Source organism: Oncorhynchus mykiss, chromosome 6 (genome assembly GCF_013265735.2).
Source record: "Oncorhynchus mykiss isolate Arlee chromosome 6, USDA_OmykA_1.1, whole genome shotgun sequence".
Classification (NCBI taxonomy): Eukaryota; Metazoa; Chordata; class Actinopteri; order Salmoniformes; family Salmonidae; genus Oncorhynchus; species Oncorhynchus mykiss.
Genome location: NC_048570.1, coordinates 2,814,564 through 2,835,723, shown reverse-complemented (window position 1 = coordinate 2,835,723; position 21,160 = coordinate 2,814,564). Strand labels below are relative to the sequence as shown.

The window sequence follows — 21,160 nt, the reverse complement described above, 5'->3', positions numbered from 1 at the left end:
CATTGATGAGGCAGTAGGACCTGAGGTAACATGGAACCATTGATGAGGCAGTAGGACCTGAGGTAACATGGAGGCATTGATGAGGCAGTAGGACCTGAGGTAACATGGAAGCATTGATGAGGCAGTAGGACCTGAGGTAACATGGAGGCATTGATGAGGTAGTAGGACCTGCAGTAACATGGAGGCATTGATGAGGCAGTAGGACCTGAGGTAACATGGAGGCATTGATGAGGTAGTAGGAAATCAGTAACATGAAGGCATTGATGAGGCAGTAGGACCTGAGGTAACATGGAGGCATTGATGAGGTAGTAGGACCTACAGTAACATGGAGGCATTGATGAGGCAGTAGGACCTGCAGTAACATGGAGGCATTGATGAGGCAGTAGGACCTGAGGTAACATGGAGGCATTGATGAGGCAGTAGGACCTGCAGTAACATGGAGGCATTGATGAGGCAGTAGGACCTGAGGTAACATGGAGGCATTGATGAGGCAGTAGGACCTGCAGTAACATGGAGGCATTGATGAGGCAGTAGGACCTGAGGTAACATGGAGGCATTGATGAGGCAGTAGGACCTGAGGTAACATGGAGGCATTGATGAGGCAGTAGGACCTGAGGTAACATGGAAGCATTGATGAGGCAGTAGGACCTGAGGTAACATGGAGGCATTGATGAGGCAGTAGGACCTGCAGTAACATGGAGGCATTGATGAGGCAGTAGGACCTGAGGTAACATGGAGGCATTGATGAGGCAGTAGGACCTGCAGTAACATGGAGGCATTGATGAGGCAGTAGGACCTGAGGTAACATGGAGGCATTGATGAGGCAGTAGGACCTGAGGTAACATGGAGGCATTGATGAGGCAGTAGGACCTGCAGTAACATGGAGGTATTGATGAGGCAGTAGGACCTGAGGTAACATGGAGGCATTGATGAGGCAGTAGGACCTGAGGTAACATGGAGGCATTGATGAGGCAGTAGGACCTGAGGTAACATGGAGGCATTGATGAGGCAGTAGGACCTGAGGTAACATGGAGGCATTGATGAGGCAGTAGGACCTGCGGTAACATGGAGGCATTGATGAGGTTTGTCTTGTTGTGGTTAATTTATTGGCGTTTAATGTATTAACTGGTGCAAACACATTTCTTCTGTGACGGATTAAAGTTGATAAATTCAGGCGCTACTATACGTTTCTATGAAATGGGGTGCTCATCTGGGAACAGAGGTGGTGATAACATCTCTCAAAAAAGACTGCAACAACAAAAGTATTTTTCTAATGCTATCTCATCTAATAGAAGAGCACCTATGCATTCTAAAATACTTGTGATGTTGCGGTGGATTTGGGAGATACCATTACCTTCTCTTTTTGTATTATCTTACCTGCTGAGGAGGTGGTGGTGGTGTTTCAGTCCATCTAATTCCTCTGTCCTGATAGAACCAGAGCACGACCTACTGAGCAGCCTGTGGTGCTTCAAACCTCCTCCAAGACTGCCTCCTCCCCCACCAGCGTGCTCACAGCGGGGGTCGCCGGAGCACAATCGGGGCAGGAGTTTGTGGGGAGTGGGGCGGAGGTCCTCTGGTTTGACCAAAGCCGAGCAGGGCCTGCCCAGGATGCGGCGGGGTTTGAGGGGCAGGGGTCCGGGACAGGGCCCTCCTCCGTGGTCCAAACGGGGGTCTGTGCTAGACAGGGACTGGCCGAGGAGACGGTGGGTGGTCTTAGTTCCAGGGACCTCCGCTTCAACCTGCTGTTTAACGGTGCTGGAACAGGTCTGGCCGAGGAGACGGTGGGATTTAGAGACGCCATCTTGTTCCGGCTTCAGATTCTTCTTGCTCTTGACACAGCCAGGAGGCGGGTAGCTGGGAGATCTGGGGAGAAAATGAAGATAACTTTATTGTCCAATGTGAGGCAGTAAACCCAGGCTCAATTCTGCCTAACCAATCAGAGAGCAATGTGGAGCCTCTAACATATCATACCAATCTGATCCTTTCAGACACAGTAAATGCCTATATGGTAAGGGATGAGAAATGTCTGTAGTTTAATTATAGTGACAGACCGGTTCATATATATAATTCTGTTTATGGTTGCAAAATTCAGGTAACTTTCCTGAAATTCAGAGGTTTTCCAGAAATCCTGTTTGGAAGATTCAGTATTTCCTGGTTGGAGGAATCAGTATTTCCTGTCTGGAGAATTCAGCATTTCCTGGCTGGAGGATTCAGTATTTCCTGGCTGGAGGATTCAGTATTTCCTGGTTGGAGGAATCAGTATTTCCTGTCTGGAGAATTCAGCATTTCCTGGCTGGAGGATTCAGTATTTCCTGGCTGGAGGATTCAGTATTTCCTGGTTGGAGAATTCCATGTTTCCTGCTTATACCCTCCTGATACCGGGAACCTTCCAACCAGGATTTCTAGAAAACCTCTGAATTTGAATCAGGAAAGTTACCTGAATTTTGCGACCCTACTTCTCTTAGACATCAAATGTCAGTGTTGTGAAAATGACAGTGCTGATGTTTCTCTGACCTGCGGAGGGTTGAGAAGATGTGGAGGGGAGATTTGACCTTCTTCTTGTTCTTGTTTTTGTTGTGAAGGGAGTTGAGCTTCTCTTCACTTTGGTGTTTCCACTGCTGGGTGACAAACGTCTGCATTATCCTGGAGAGAAACAACAAACAAATATCTGCATTATCCTGGAGAGAAACAAGGAACAAATGTTTGCATTATCCTGGAGAGAAACAAGGAACAAATGTCTGCATTATTCTGGAGAAAAACAAGGAACAAATGTCTGCAATATCCTGGAAACAAGCAAGGAACAAATGTCTGCATTATCCTGGAGAGAAACAAGGAACAAATGTCTGCATTATCTGTGTATTACATTGTAACAAGTAATATGAGTCCTCTAGTGTTTAAAGCCACATCTTAGCACCACCAAACACTTACTTCTTCAACTGATGTCCCAGTCCAAACCGGTCCTTAGTCGATGCCTGGAACACGTCCACCGTGGGGACTGGGGAACACAATAGATATCTCATGATGGAAACATAAAGCAATCCAATGTCGCTGCATTGGAGCGGCAGGGTGGCCTAGTGGTTAGAGCGTTGGACTAGTAACCGGAAGGTTGCAAGTTCAAATCCCCGAGCTGACAAGGTACAAAATATGTGGCTCTGCCCCTGAACAGGCAGTTAACCCACTGTTGCTGGGCCGTTAGTGAAAAATAAGAATTTGTTCTTAACTGACTTGCCGAGTTAAATAAAGATTTTAAAAAATGCAGACAGTCCAGTGGTGTGGTTTAATATGTCAGTCCAGTGTGGTTTAATATGTCAGTCCAGTGGTGTGGTTTAATATGTCAGTCCAGTGGTGTGGTTTAATATGTCAGTCCAGTGGTGTGGTTTAATATGTCAGTCCAGTGGTGTGGTTTAATATGTCAGTCCAGTGGTGTGGTTTAATATGTCAGTCCAGTGGTGTGGTTTAATATGTCAGTCCAGTGGTGTGGTTTAATATGTCAGTCCAGTGGTGTGGTTTAATATGTCAGTCCAGTAGTGTGGTTTAATAAGTCAGTCCAGTAGTGTGGTTTAATATGTCAGTCCAGTAGTGTGGTTTAATATGTCAGTCCAGTGGTGTGGTTTAATATGTCAGTCCAGTAGTGTGGTTTAATATGTCAGTCCAGTGGTGTGGTTTAATATGTCAGTCCAGTGTGGTTTAATATGTCAGTCCAGTGGTGTGGTTTAATATGTCAGTCCAGTGGTGTGGTTTAATATGTCAGTCCAGTGGTGTGGTTTAATATGTCAGTCCAGTGGTGTGGTTTAATATGTCAGTCCAGTGGTGTGGTTTAATATGTCAGTCCAGTGGTGTGGTTTAATATGTCAGTCCAGTAGTGTGGTTTAATATGTCAGTCCAGTGGTGTGGTTTAATATGTCAGTCCAGTAGTGTGGTTTAATAAGTCAGTCCAGTAGTGTGGTTTAATATGTCAGTCCAGTAGTGTGGTTTAATATGTCAGTCCAGTGGTGTGGTTTAATATGTCAGTCCAGTAGTGTGGTTTAATATGTCAGTCCAGTGGTGTGGTTTAATATGTCAGTCCAGTAGTGTGGTTTAATATGTCATTGCAGCAGTGTGGTTTAATATGTCAGTCCAGTAGTGTGGGTTAATATGTCAGTCCAGTGGTGTGGTTTAATATGTCAGTCCAGTAGTGTGGTTTAATATGTCAGTCCAGTGGTGTGGTTTAATATGTCAGTCCAGTGTGGTTTAATATGTCAGTCCAGTAGTGTGGGTTAATATGTCAGTCCAGTGGTGTGGTTTAATATGTCAGTCCAGTAGTGTGGTTTAATATGTCAGTCCAGTGGTGTGGTTTAATATGTCAGTCCAGTGGTGTGGGTTAATATGTCAGTCCAGTGGTGTGGTTTAATATGTCAGTCCAGTGGTGTGGTTTAATATGTCAGTCCAGTGTGGTTTAATATGTCAGTCCAGTGGTGTGTTTTAATATGTCAGTCCAGTAGTGTGGTTTAATATGTCAGTCCAGTGGTGTGGTTTAATATGTCAGTCCAGTGGTGTGGGTTAATATGTCAGTCCAGTGGTGTGGTTTAATATGTCAGTCCAGTGGTGTGGTTTAATATGTCAGTCCAGTGTGGTTTAATATGTCAGTCCAGTGTGGTTTAATATGTCAGTCCAGTGGTGTGGTTTAATATGTCAGTCCAGTGGTGTGGTTTAATATGTCAGTCCAGTGTGGTTTAATATGTCAGTCCAGTGTGGTTTAATATGTCAGTCCAGTGGTGTGGTTTAATATGTCAGTCCAGTGTGGTTTAATATGTCAGTCCAGTGGTGTGGTTTAATATGTCAGTCCAGTAGTGTGGTTTAATATGTCAGTCCAGTGGTGTGGTTTAATATGTCAGTCCAGTGGTGTGGGTTAATATGTCAGTCCAGTGGTGTGGTTTAATATGTCAGTCCAGTAGTGTGGTTTAATATGTCAGTCCAGTAGTGTTGTTTAATATGTCAGTCCAGTGTGGTTTAATATGTCAGTCCAGTAGTGTGGTTTAATATGTCAGTCCAGTGGTGTTGTTTAATATGTCAGTCTAGTGTGGTTTAATATGTCAGTCCAGTAGTGTGGTTTAATATGTCAGTCCAGTGGTGTGGTTTAATATGTCAGTCCAGTAGTGTGGTTTAATATGTCAGTCCAGTGGTGTGGTTTAATATGTCAGTCCAGTAGTGTGGTTTAATATGTCAGTCCAGTGGTGTGGTTTAATATGTCAGTCCAGTGGTGTGGTTTAATATGTCAGTCCAGTGGTGTGGTTTAATATGTCAGTCCAGTGGTGTGGTTTAATATGTCAGTCCAGTGGTGTGGTTTAATATGTCAGTCCAGTGGTGTGGTTTAATATGTCAGTCCAGTGGTGAGGTTCAATATGTCAGTCCAGTAGTGTGGTTTAATATGTCAGTCCAGTGGTGTGGTTTAATATGTCAGTCCAGTAGTGTGGTTTAATATGTCAGTCCAGTAGTGTGGTTTAATATGTCAGTCCAGTGGTGTGGTTTAATATGTCAGTCCAGTAGTGTGGTTTAATATGTCAGTCCAGTAGTGTGGTTTAATATGTCAGTCCAGTGGTGTTGTTTAATATGTCTGTCCAGTAGTGTGGTTTAATATGTCAGTCCAGTAGTGTTGTTTAATATGTCAGTCCAGTGGTGTGGTTTAATATGTCAGTCCAGTGGTGTGGTTTAATATGTCAGTCCAGTGGTGTGGTTTAATATGTCAGTCCAGCAGTGTGGTTTAATATATGTCAGTCCAGTGGTGTGGTTTAATATGTCAGTCCAGTGGTGTGGTTTAATATGTCAGTCCAGTGGTGTGGTTTAATATGTCAGTCCAGTGTGGTTTAATATGTCAGTCCAGTAGTGTGGTTTAATATGTCAGTCCAGTAGTGTGGTTTAATATGTCAGTCCAGTGGTGTGGTTTAATATGTCAGTCCAGTGGTGTGGTTTAATATGTCAGTCCAGTGTGGTTTAATATGTCAGTCCAGTGTGGTTTAATATGTCAGTCCAGTGGTGTGGTTTAATATGTCGCTGTCACGCCCTGACCTTTGAGAGACGTTTTATTTCTCTATTTGGTTTGGTCAGGGTGTGATGTGGGGTGGGCATTCTATGTTTTGTTTTCTATGTTTCTTTATTTCTATGTGTTTGGCCAGGTGTGGTTCTCAATCAGGGACAGCTGTCTATCATTGTCTCTGATTGGGAACCATACTTAGGTAGCCCTTTTTCCCTCCTTTCAGTGTGGGTAGGTCATTTCCTTTGTGGCACTTAGCCCTGTAAGCTTCACGGTTGTGTCGTTCGTTCGTTCGTTCGTTCGTTCGTTCGTTCGTTCGGTCGTTCGGTCGTTCGGTCGGTCGGTCGTTCGGTCGTTCGTTCGTTCGTTCGTTCGGTCGTTCGTTCGTTTGTTGGCGACATTTTAAAATAAAATAAAAGGTACGCTCACCACGCTTTGGTCTACTTCCAACGACACCCGTGACAGTCGCTGCATGCAGACAGTCAAGTGGTATGGTTGGGTGTGTGTGTGTGTGTGTGTGTGTGGTACCTGGTCCATTCAGGTACTGTGTCAGAGAGCAGTGAAGACGCACGATCACCGGCTCCCTGCGGATCACGTCCCATGCCAGGGCTATTTCCTCCTGATGAAAGCAAAACAGGATAATACGACGCAGCACACAATATTCAGGGACCCATTTCAGCTTGATCGCTACTATCATAACATGTCCTACCACTCCTGAAATACAACTTATACAGTAAGACTTCTAAGTATTCAAAGCATAAACAATCTCAGACATTTTTTGTTTCACCCACCCGCTATGCCCTTTCTGTCAGATATTACAGACACGATGATACGCTACTACATTACCAGTAAATCAGAACAAATCTTACCGGCCCATCTTCCATTGCGTTAGGAGATGGAATGCAAGGCAATGAGAATGGCATAAATGGCATACTTACATCTAGGAAACTGACGTCGATGTGCAGATCAATGTCCACGTCATCAATCGCACCGTATTCCCTACAGAATATAAAATATATGACCACATTACTGTTTCCATACATCATTACTGTTTCCATTCATCAGAACACATTACTGTTTCCATACATCATTACTGTTTCCATTCATCAGAACACATTACTGTTTCCATTCATCATTACTGTTTCCATTCATCAGAACACATTACTGTTTCCATTCATCAGAACACATTACTGTTTCCATACATCATTACTGTTTCCATTCATCAGAACACATTACTGTTTCCATACATCATTACTGTTTCCATTCATCAGAACACATTACTGTTTCCATTCATCATTACTGTTTCCATTCATCATTACTGTTTCCATTCATCATTACTGTTTCCATACATCAGAACACATTACTGTTTCCATACATCATTACTGTTTCCATACATCAGAACACATTACTGTTTCCATTCATCATTACTGTTTCCATACATCAGAACACATTACTGTTTCCATTCATCAGAACACATTACTGTTTCCATTCATCATTACTGTTTCCATACATTCTACCCTTTCATTCATTCTACCATTTAAAAATCTACCATTTAAAAATCCACCCTTTAATATATCTACCCATTAATATATCACTACCCTTTAGTATATCACTACCCTCTAGTATATCTCTACCCTTTAGTATATCTCTACCCTTTAATATATCTACCCATTAATATATCACTACCCTCTAGTATATCTCTACCCTTTAATATATCTACCCTTTAATATATCACCACCCTTTAATATATCTACCCTTTAATATATCACTACCCTTGAATATATCTACCCTTGAATATATCACTACCCTTTAGTATATCACCAACCTTTAATATATCACCACCCTTTAACATATCTACCCTTTAATATATCACTACCCTTTAATATATCACTACCCTTAAATATATCACTACCCTTTAATATATCTACCCTTTAATATATCTACCCTTTAATATATCTACCCTTTAATATATCACCACCCTTTAATATATCACTACCCTTTAATATATCACTACCCTTTAATATATCTACCCTTTAATATATCTACCCTTTAATATATCACTACCCTTTAATATATCTACCCTTTAATATATCTACCCTTTAATATATCTACCCTTTAATATATCACCACCCTTTAATATATCACCACCCTTTAATATATCACTACCCTTTAATATATCTACCCTTTAATATATCTACCCTTTAATATATCTACCCTTTAATATATCACCACCCTTTAATATATCACCACCCTTTAATATATCACTACCCTTTAATATATCACTACCCTTTAATATATCTACCCTTTAATATATCTACCCTTTAATATATCTACCCTTTAATATATCTACCCTTTAATATATCACCACCCTTTAATATATCACTACCCTTTAATATATCTACCCTTTAATATATCTACCCTTTAATATATCTACCCTTTAATATATCTACCCTTTAATATATCACTACCCTTTAATATATCTACCCTTTAATATATCTACCCTTGAATATATCTACCCTTGAATATATCACTACCCTTTAATATATCACTACCATTTAATATATATCTACCCTTTAATATATCACTACCCTTTAATATATCACTACCCTTTAATATATCACTACCCTTTAATATATCTACCCTTTAATATATCACTACCCTTTAATATATCACTACCCTTTAATATATCTACCCTTTAATATATCACTACCCTTTAATATATCTACCCTTTAATATATCACTACCCTTTAATATATCACTACCCTTTAATATATCTACCCTTTAATATATCACTACCCTTTAATATATCACTACCCTTTAATATATCACTACCCTTTAATATATCACTACCCTTTAATATATCACTACCCTTTAATATATCACTACCATTTAATATATCACTACCCTTTAATATATCACTACCCTTTAATATATCACTACCCTTTAATATATCACTACCCTTTAATATATCACTACCCTTTAATATATCACTACCCTTTAATATATCACTACCCTTTAATATATCACTACCCTTTAATATATCACTACCCTTTAATATATCACTACCCTTTAATATATCACTACCATTTAATATATCACTACCCTTTAATATATCACTACCCTTTAATATATCACTACCCTTTAATATATCACTACCCTTTAATATATCACTACCCTTTAATATATCACTACCCTTTAATATATCACTACCCTTTAATATATCACTACCCTTTAATATATCACTACCCTTTAATATATCACTACCCTTTAATATATCACTACCCTTTAATATATCACCACCCTTTAATATATCACCACCCTTTAATATATCACTACCCTTTAATATATCACTACCCTTTAATATCAATACCCTTTAATATATCACTACCCTTTAATATCAATACCCTTTAATATATCACTACCCTTTAATATATCACTACCCTTTAATATATCTACCCTTTAATATATCACTACCCTTGAATATATCACTACCCTTTAATATATCTACCCTTTAATATATCACTACCCTTTAATATATCACTACCCTTTAATATCAATACCCTTTAATATATCAATACCCTTTAATATATCACTACCCTTTAATATATCACTACCCTTTAATATATCACTACCCTTTAATATATCACTACCCTTTAATATATCACTACCCTTTAATATATCACTACCCTTTAATATATCACTACCCTTTAATATATCACTACCCTTTAATATATCACTACCCTTTAATATATATCACTACCCTTTAATATATCACTACCCTTTAATATATCACTACCCTTTAATATATCACTACCCTTTAATATATCACTACCCTTTAATATATCACCACCCTTTAATATATCACTACCCTTTAATATATCACTACCCTTTAATATATCACTACCCTTTAATATATCACTACCCTTTAATATATCACTACAATTTAATATATCACTACCCTTTAATATATCAATACCCTTTAATATATCACTACCCTTTAATATATCACTACCCTTTAATATATCACCACCCTTTAATATATAACTACCCTTTAATATATCTACCCTTTAATATATCACTACCCTTTAATATATCACTACCCTTTAATATATCACTACCATTTAATATATCACTACCCTTTAATATATAACTACCCTTTAATATATACCTACCCTTTAATATAAATACCCTTTAATATATCAATACCCTTTAATATATCACTACCCTTTAATATATCACTACCCTTTAATATATCACTACCATTTAATATATCACTACCCTTTAATATATCAATACCCTTTAATATCAATACCCTTTAATATATCAATACCCTTTAATATATCACTACCCTTTAATATATCACTACCCTTTAATATCACTACCCTTTAATCTATCTACCCTTTAATATATCACTACCCTTTAATATATCACTACCCTTTAATATATCACCACCCTTTAATATATCACCACCCTTTAATATATCACTACCCTTTAATATATCACCACCCTTTAATCTATCACTACCCTTTAATATATCACTACCCTTTAATATATCACCACCCTTTAATATATCACTACCCTTTAATATATCACTACCCTTTAATATATCACTACCCTTGAATATATCTACCCTTTAATATATCACCACCCTTTAATATATCACCACCCTTTAATATATCACCACCCTTTAATATATCACTACCCTTTAATATATCACTACCCTTTAATATATCACTACCCTTTAATATATCACCACCCTTTAATATATCACCACCCTTTAATATATCACTACCCTTTAATATATCACCACCCTTTAATATATCACCACCTTTTAATATATCACTACCCTTTAATATATCACTACCCTTTAATATATCACTACCCTTGAATATATCTACCCTTTAATATATCACCACCCTTTAATATATCACCACCCTTTAATATATCACCACCCTTTAATATATCACCACCCTTTAATATATCACTACCCTTTAATATATCACTACCCTTTAATATATCTACCCTTTAATATATCACTACCCTTTAATATATCACCACCCTTTAATATATCACTACCCTTTAATATATCACTACCCTTTAATATATCTACCCTTGAATATATCTACCCTTTAATATATCACCACCCTTTAATATATCACCACCCTTTAATATATCACTACCCTTTAATATATCACTACCCTTTAATATATCACCACCCTTTAATATATCACCACCCTTTAATATATCACTACCCTTTAATATCAATACCCTTTAATATCAATACCCTTTAATATATCACTACCCTTTAATATATCACTACCCTTTAATATATCACTACCCTTTAATATATCACTACCCTTTAATATATCACTACCCTTTAATATATCACTACCCTTTAATATATCACTACCCTTTAATATATCACTACCCTTTAATATATCACTACCCTTTAATATATCACTACCCTTTAATATATCACCACCCTTTAATATATCACTACCCTTTAATATATACCTACCCTTTAATATAAATACCCTTTAATATATCAATACCCTTTAATATATCACTACCCTTTAATATATCACTACCATTTAATATATCACTACCCCTTTAATATATCACTACCCTTTACCCTTTAATATCAATACCCTTTAATATATCACTACCCTTTAATATCAATACCCTTTAATATATCACTACCCTTTAATATATCACTACCCTTTAATATCACTACCCTTTAATATCACTACCCTTTAATCTATCTACCCTTTAATATATCACTACCCTTTAATATATCACTACCCTTTAATATATCACCACCCTTTAATATATCACCACCCTTTAATATATCACTACCCTTTAATATATCACCACCCTTTAATCTATCACTACCCTTTAATATATCACTACCCTTTAATATATCACCACCCTTTAATATATCACCACCCTTTAATATATCACTACCCTTTAATATATCACTACCCTTTAATATATCACTACCCTTTAATATCAATACCCTTTAATATATCACTACCCTTTAATATATCACTACCCTTTAATATCAATACCCTTTAATATATCAATACCCTTTAATATATCACTACCCTTTAATATATCACTACCCTTTAATATATCACTACCCTTTAATATCAATACCCTTTAATATATCACTACCATTTAATATATCACTACCCTTTAATATATCACTACCCTTTAATATATCACTACCCTTTAATATCAATACCCTTTAATATATCAATACCCTTTAATATATCACTACCCTTTAATATATCACTACCCTTTAATATATCACTACCCTTTAATATCAATACCCTTTAATCTATCTACCCTTTAATATATCACTACCCTTTAATATATCACTACCCTTTAATATATCACCACCCTTTAATATATCACCACCCTTTAATATATCACTACCCTTTAATATATCACCACCCTTTAATCTATCACTACCCTTTAATATATCACCACTCTTTAATATATCACCACCCTTTAATATATCACTACCCTTTAATATATCACTACCCTTTAATATATCACGACCCTTTAATATATCACTACCCTTTAATATATCACTACCCTTTAATATCAATACCCTTTAATATCAATACCCTTTAATATATCACTACCCTTTAATATATCACTACCCTTTAATATATCACCACCCTTTAATATCAATACCCTTTAATCTATCTACCCTTTAATATATCACTACCCTTTAATATATCACTACCCTTTAATATATCACCACCCTTTAATATATCACCACCCTTTAATACATCACCACCCTTTAATATATCACTACCCTTTAATATATCACCACCCTTTAATCTATCACTACCCTTTAATATATCACTACCCTTTAATATATCACCACCCTTTAATATATCACCACCCTTTGATATATCACTACCCTTTAATATATCACTACCCTTTAATATATCACTACCCTTTAATATATCACCACCCTTTAATATATCACTACCCTTTAATATATCACTACCCTTTAATATATCACTACCCTTTAATATATCACTACCATTTAATATATCACTACCCTTTAATATATCACTACCCTTTAATATATCACTACCCTTTAATATATCACAACCCTTTAATATAGCACAACCCTTTAATATATCACTACCCTTTAATATATCACCACCATTTAATATATCACTACCCTTTAATATATCACAACCATTTAATATATCACAACCCTTTAATATATCACAACCATTTAATATATCACAACCCTTTAATATATCACTACCATTTAATATATCACTACCCTTTAATATATCACTACCGTTTAATATATCACTACCCTTTAATATATCACTACCCTTTAATATATCACTACCCTTTAATATATCACCACCCTTTAATCTATCTACCCTTTAATATATCACAACCCTTTAATATATCACTACCCTTTAATATATCACTACCCTTTAATATATCACTACCCTTTAATATATCACCACCCTTTAATATATCACCACCCTTTAATCTATCTACCCTTTAATATATCACAACCCTTTAATATATCACTACCCTTTAATATATCACTACCCTTTAATATATCACTACCCTTTAATATATCACTACCCTTTAATATATCACCACCCTTTAATATATCACCACCCTTTAATATATCACTACCCTTTAATATATCACCACCCTTTAATATATCACCACCTTTTAATATATCACTACCCTTTAATATATCACTACCCTTTAATATATCACTACCCTTGAATATATCTACCCTTTAATATATCACCACCCTTTAATATATCACCACCCTTTAATATATCACCACCCTTTAATATATCACCACCCTTTAATATATCACTACCCTTTAATATATCACTACCCTTTAATATATCTACCCTTTAATATATCACTACCCTTTAATATATCACCACCCTTTAATATATCACCACCCTTTAATATATCACTACCCTTTAATATATCACTACCCTTTAATATATCTACCCTTGAATATATCTACCCTTTAATATATCACCACCCTTTAATATATCACTACCCTTTAATATATCACTACCCTTTAATATATCACCACCCTTTAATATATCACTACCCTTTAATATATCACCACCCTTTAATCTATCACTACCCTTTAATATATCACTACCCTTTAATATATCACCACCCTTTAATATATCACCACCCTTTGATATATCACTACCCTTTAATATATCACTACCCTTTAATATATCACTACCCTTTAATATATCACCACCCTTTAATATATCACTACCCTTTAATATATCACTACCCTTTAATATATCACTACCCTTTAATATATCACTACCATTTAATATATCACTACCCTTTAATATATCACTACCCTTTAATATATCACTACCCTTTAATATATCACAACCCTTTAATATAGCACAACCCTTTAATATATCACTACCCTTTAATATATCACCACCATTTAATATATCACTACCCTTTAATATATCACAACCATTTAATATATCACAACCCTTTAATATATCACAACCATTTAATATATCACAACCCTTTAATATATCACTACCATTTAATATATCACTACCCTTTAATATATCACTACCGTTTAATATATCACTACCCTTTAATATATCACTACCCTTTAATATATCACTACCCTTTAATATATCACCACCCTTTAATCTATCTACCCTTTAATATATCACAACCCTTTAATATATCACTACCCTTTAATATATCACTACCCTTTAATATATCACTACCCTTTAATATATCACCACCCTTTAATATATCACCACCCTTTAATCTATCTACCCTTTAATATATCACAACCCTTTAATATATCACTACCCTTTAATATATCACTACCCTTTAATATATCACTACCCTTTAATATATCACTACCCTTTAATATATCACCACCCTTTAATATATCACCACCCTTTAATATATCACTACCCTTTAATATATCACCACCCTTTAATATATCACCACCTTTTAATATATCACTACCCTTTAATATATCACTACCCTTTAATATATCACTACCCTTGAATATATCTACCCTTTAATATATCACCACCCTTTAATATATCACCACCCTTTAATATATCACCACCCTTTAATATATCACCACCCTTTAATATATCACTACCCTTTAATATATCACTACCCTTTAATATATCTACCCTTTAATATATCACTACCCTTTAATATATCACCACCCTTTAATATATCACCACCCTTTAATATATCACTACCCTTTAATATATCACTACCCTTTAATATATCTACCCTTGAATATATCACCACCCTTTAATATATCACCACCCTTTAATATATCACTACCCTTTAATATCAATACCCTTTAATATCACCACCCTTTAATATATCACTACCCTTTAATATCACTACCCTTTAATATATCACTACCCTTTAATATATCACTACCCTTTAATATATCACTACCCTTTAATATATCACTACCCTTTAATATATCACTACCCTTTAATATATCACTACCCTTTAATATATCACTACCCTTTAATATATCACTACCCTTTAATATATCACTACCCTTTAATATATCACTACCCTTTAATATATCACCACCCTTTAATATATCACTACCCTTTAATATATACCTACCCTTTCATATAAATACCCTTTAATATATCAATACCCTTTAATATATCACTACCCTTTAATATATCACTACCATTTAATATATCACTACCCCTTTAATATATCACTACCCTTTACCCTTTAATATCAATACCCTTTAATATATCACTACCCTTTAATATCAATACCCTTTAATATATCACTACCCTTTAATATATCACTACCCTTTAATATCACTACCCTTTAATCTATCTACCCTTTAATATATCACTACCCTTTAATATATCACTACCCTTTAATATATCACCACCCTTTAATATATCACCACCCTTTAATATATCACTACCCTTTAATATATCACCACCCTTTAATCTATCACTACCCTTTAATATATCACTACCCTTTAATATATCACCACCCTTTAATATATCACCACCCTTTAATATATCACTACCCTTTAATATATCACTACCCTTTAATATATCACTACCCTTTAATATCAATACCCTTTAATATATCACTACCCTTTAATATATCACTACCCTTTAATATCAATACCCTTTAATATATCACTACCCTTTAATATATCACTACCCTTTAATATATCACTACCCTTTAATATATCACTACCCTTTAATATATCACTACCATTTAATATATCACTACCCTTTAATATATCACTACCCTTTAATATATCACTACCCTTTAATATCAATACCCTTTAATATATCAATACCCTTTAATATATCAATACCCTTTAATATATCACTACCCTTTAATATATCACTACCCTTTAATATATCACTACCCTTTAATATCAATACCCTTTAATCTATCTACCCTTTAATATATCACCACCCTTTAATATATCACTACCCTTTAATATATCACTACCCTTTAATATATCACCACCCTTTAATATATCACCACCCTTTAATATATCACTACCCTTTAATATCAATACCCTTTAATATCAATACCCTTTAATATATCACTACCCTTTAATATATCACTACCCTTTAATATATCACTACCCTTTAATATATCACTACCCTTTAATATATCACCACCCTTTAATATATCACTACCCTTTAATATATACCTACCCTTTAATATAAATACCCTTTAATATATCAATACCCTTTAATATATCACTACCCTTTAATATATCACTACCATTTAATATATCACTACCCCTTTAATATATCACTACCCTTTACCCTTTAATATCAATACCCTTTAATATATCACTACCCTTTAATATCAATACCCTTTAATATATCACTACCCTTTAATATATCACTACCCTTTAATATCACTACCCTTTAATCTATCTACCCTTTAATATATCACTACCCTTTAATATATCACTACCCTTTAATATATCACCACCCTTTAATATATCACCACCCTTTAATATATCACTACCCTTTAATATATCACTACCCTTTAATATATCACTACCCTTTAATATCAATACCCTTTAATATATCACTACCCTTTAATATATCACTACCCTTTAATATATCACTACCCTTTAATATATCACTACCATTTAATATATCACTACCCTTTAATATATCACTACCCTTTAATATATCACTACCCTTTAATATCAATACCCTTTAATATATCACTACCCTTTAATATATCACTACCCTTTAATATCAATACCCTTTAATATCAATACCCTTTAATCTATCTACCCTTTAATATATCAATACCCTTTAATATATCACTACCCTTTAATATATCACCACCCTTTAATATATCACTACCCTTTAATATATCACCACCCTTTAATCTATCACTACCCTTTAATATATCACCACTCTTTAATATATCACCACCCTTTAATATATCACTACCCTTTAATATATCACCACCCTTTAATATATCACTACCCTTTAATATATCACTACCCTTTAATATCAATACCCTTTAATATCAATACCCTTTAATATCAATACCCTTTAATATATCACTACCCTTTAATATATCACTACCCTTTAATATATCACCACCCTTTAATATCAATACCCTTTAATATATCACTACCCTTTAATATATCACTACCCTTTAATATATCACTACCCTTTAATATCAATACCCTTTAATATCAATACCCTTTAATATATCACTACCCTTTAATATATCACTACCCTTTAATATATCACCACCCTTTAATATCAATACCCTTTAATCTATCTACCCTTTAATATATCACTACCCTTTAATATATCACTACCCTTTAATATATCACCACCCTTTAATATATCACCACCCTTTAATACATCACCACCCTTTAATATATCACTACCCTTTAATATATCACCACCCTTTAATCTATCACTACCCTTTAATATATCACTACCCTTTAATATATCACCACCCTTTAATATATCACCACCCTTTGATATATCACTACCCTTTAATATATCACTACCCTTTAATATATCACTACCCTTTAATATATCACCACCCTTTAATATATCACTACCCTTTAATATATCACTACCCTTTAATATATCACTACCCTTTAATATATCACTACCATTTAATATATCACTACCCTTTAATATATCACTACCCTTTAATATATCACTACCCTTTAATATATCACAACCCTTTAATATAGCACAACCCTTTAATATATCACTACCCTTTAATATATCACCACCATTTAATATATCACTACCCTTTAATATATCACAACCATTTAATATATCACAACCCTTTAATATATCACAACCATTTAATATATCACAACCCTTTAATATATCACTACCATTTAATATATCACTACCCTTTAATATATCTCTACCCTTTAATATATCACTACCCTTTAATATATCACTACCCTTTAATATATCACTACCCTTTAATATATCACCACCATTTAATATATCACTACCCTTTAATATATCACCACCCTTTAATATATCACTACCATTTAATATATCACTACCCTTTAATATATCACTACCCTTTAATATATCACTACCCTTTAATATATCACCACCCTTTAATCTATCTACCCTTTAATATATCACAACCCTTTAATATATCACTACCCTTTAATATATCACTACCCTTTAATATATCACCACCCTTTAATATATCACCACCCTTTAATACATCACCACCCTTTAATCTATCTACCCTTTAATATATCACAACCCTTTAATATATCACTACCCTTTAATATATCACAACCCTTTAATATATCACTACCCTTTAATATCACTACCCTTTAATATATCACTACCCTTTAATATATCACAACCCTTTAATATATCACTACCCTTTAATACATCACCACCCTTTAATCTATCTACCCTTTAATATATATACCCTTTAATATATCTACCCTTTAATATCAATACCCTTTAATATATCACTACCCTTTAATCTATCTACCCTTTAATATATCACCACCCTTTAATATATCACTACCCTTTAATATATCTCTACCCTTTAATCTATCACTACCCTTTAATATATCTACCCTTTAATATATCACTACCCTTTAATATATCTACCCTTTAATATATCTACCCCACACACTCTCTAACACTGACACACAGATTCAAACACACACACTCACACCACCATTCACACTGACACACACACATACAGACACACACACACAGAGACACACGTTGACACAAACACACACACTTACGCCACCATCCACACTGAGTCACACACACACACACAGTATTGTACAGCTAACCTTGTGGGGACACACAATTCAGTCCCATTCAAAATCCTATTTTCCTTAACCTTAACCCTAATCCTAAACCTGACCCTAGCTCCTAACCCTAACTCCTAACCCTTAACGTAATTCTAACCTTAACCCTAAACCCCCTAGAAATAGCATTTGATCTCGTGGAGACTAACAAAATCTCACCGGGTTGGTCAAATTTTTGTTTGTTTACTATTCTTGTGGGGAATTCTGGTCTCCACAAGAATAGTTAAACAAGTCCACTGACACATCACCATCCACACTGACCCACATGTGGGATCTAACAGTTACCAATTATTATTATAATAAAAAAAAATATATATATAATCTTTATTTCAACTAGGCATGTCAGTTTAAGAAACAAATTCTTATTTTCAATGACGGCCTAGGAACAGTTGGGTTAACTGCCTTGATCAAGGGCAGAACGGCAGATTTTTACCTTGTCAGCTTGGGGATTCGATCTTGAAAGCTTTCAGTTACAAGGCCAACGCTCTAACCATTTAGAGATCATGAGAGGTGCGTGTGTGTGTGTGTGTGTGCGTGCGTGTGTGTGTGCGTGTGCGTGTGTGTGTGTGTGTACAGTGGTTCCTAAATTAAAGGTTTTGACTTCGTCACTGAGATAGATTGTGGTATAGTGTGATACACTGTGTCGGTCGCAAGAGAGTTGGAACGCTGTTGGGTTCGGTGAAAAGCGTTGGTACCCAGGCGCTAATATGTCTCTCTTCTCACTGAATGAATGACGTCAATTGAAGAAAGTGTGATAGAAACCAGAAATAAACGGATTATCGAGCACTTCACAACTGAATGATGAAGAGGTAGAAGAAGAGGGTTAATTGAAGGTAGAACAATAGTTTAAGAATTGCTCTTCCTCTGTCCAGTATACACACCCAGAAAAAAATACACTTTTTTTCTACTTGGTCAGAAGAAGCTGTTACTGGACAGTACTGACTAAAACAGTTGTTCATCTTTAAGGTTTATATTCAAAGTGAAACAAAAATGTTCAGTAATATTCCATGATGTTCTTAAAAAAATCTATGTGTTGACTGAATATACGCGAGTCGTGTCTGCTAAATGAACAAGTTGACGGAACAGCAATCATAGCCTCGGGCTACTGAGCACAAATAAATACAACTCAAAACGACAGCATCAAAATGAAGCAGACAATGTGGAGTGGGTCTTTGCTGATGTGAAAAAGAAGCTGAATGAAAGAGTACAGGGAAGAAAACCCCACAGGCCAGCCGTCTGCATTGGCCTCATTTATACACCTTTGTAGATACGGATGGGGGAAAAATGTTTTTTTGTTATGTGTTACCTTTACTAGTGGAATGTTACAGAAAGAATAATGGGGTGGTAGAGAGTCAGGCAGAATGGAGGGAATAGATAACAACAACAGAGAGAATCATGGGGTGGTAGAGAGTCAGGCAGAATGGAGGGAATAGATAACAACAACAGAGAGAATCATGGGGTGGTAGAGAGTCAGGCAGAATGGAGGGAACAGATAACAACAACAGAGAGAATCATGGGGTGGTAGAGAGTCAGGCAGAATGGAGGGAATAGATAACAACAACAGAGAGAATCATGGGGTGGTAGAGAGTCAGGCAGAATGGAGGGAATAGATAACAACAACAGAGAGAATCATGGGGTGGTAGAGAGTCAGGCAGAATGGAGGGAATAGATAACAACAACAGAGAGAATCATGGGGTGGTAGAGAGTCAGGCAGAATGGAGGGAACAGATAACAACAACAGA

At 35.1% G+C, this 21,160-nt stretch overlaps 1 protein-coding gene across 2 annotated transcripts in view; it reads right to left on the bottom strand.

The window, feature by feature from the left end:
• LOC110525071 (protein mono-ADP-ribosyltransferase PARP8) overlaps positions 1-21,160 on the bottom strand; it is a 122,519-nt gene that overhangs the window by 30,759 nt on the left and 70,600 nt on the right. For both annotated transcript variants that reach the window (XM_036979215.1, XM_036979216.1), the window contains exons 8-12: positions 6,949-7,009; positions 6,539-6,629; positions 2,929-2,995; positions 2,515-2,643; positions 1,378-1,863 (exon numbers count right to left, since the gene is read on the bottom strand). In XM_036979215.1, the coding sequence (XP_036835110.1) occupies positions 1,378-1,863; positions 2,515-2,643; positions 2,929-2,995; positions 6,539-6,629; positions 6,949-7,009 (834 nt within the window). The remainder of the gene's footprint in view (positions 1-1,377; positions 1,864-2,514; positions 2,644-2,928; positions 2,996-6,538; positions 6,630-6,948; positions 7,010-21,160) is intronic.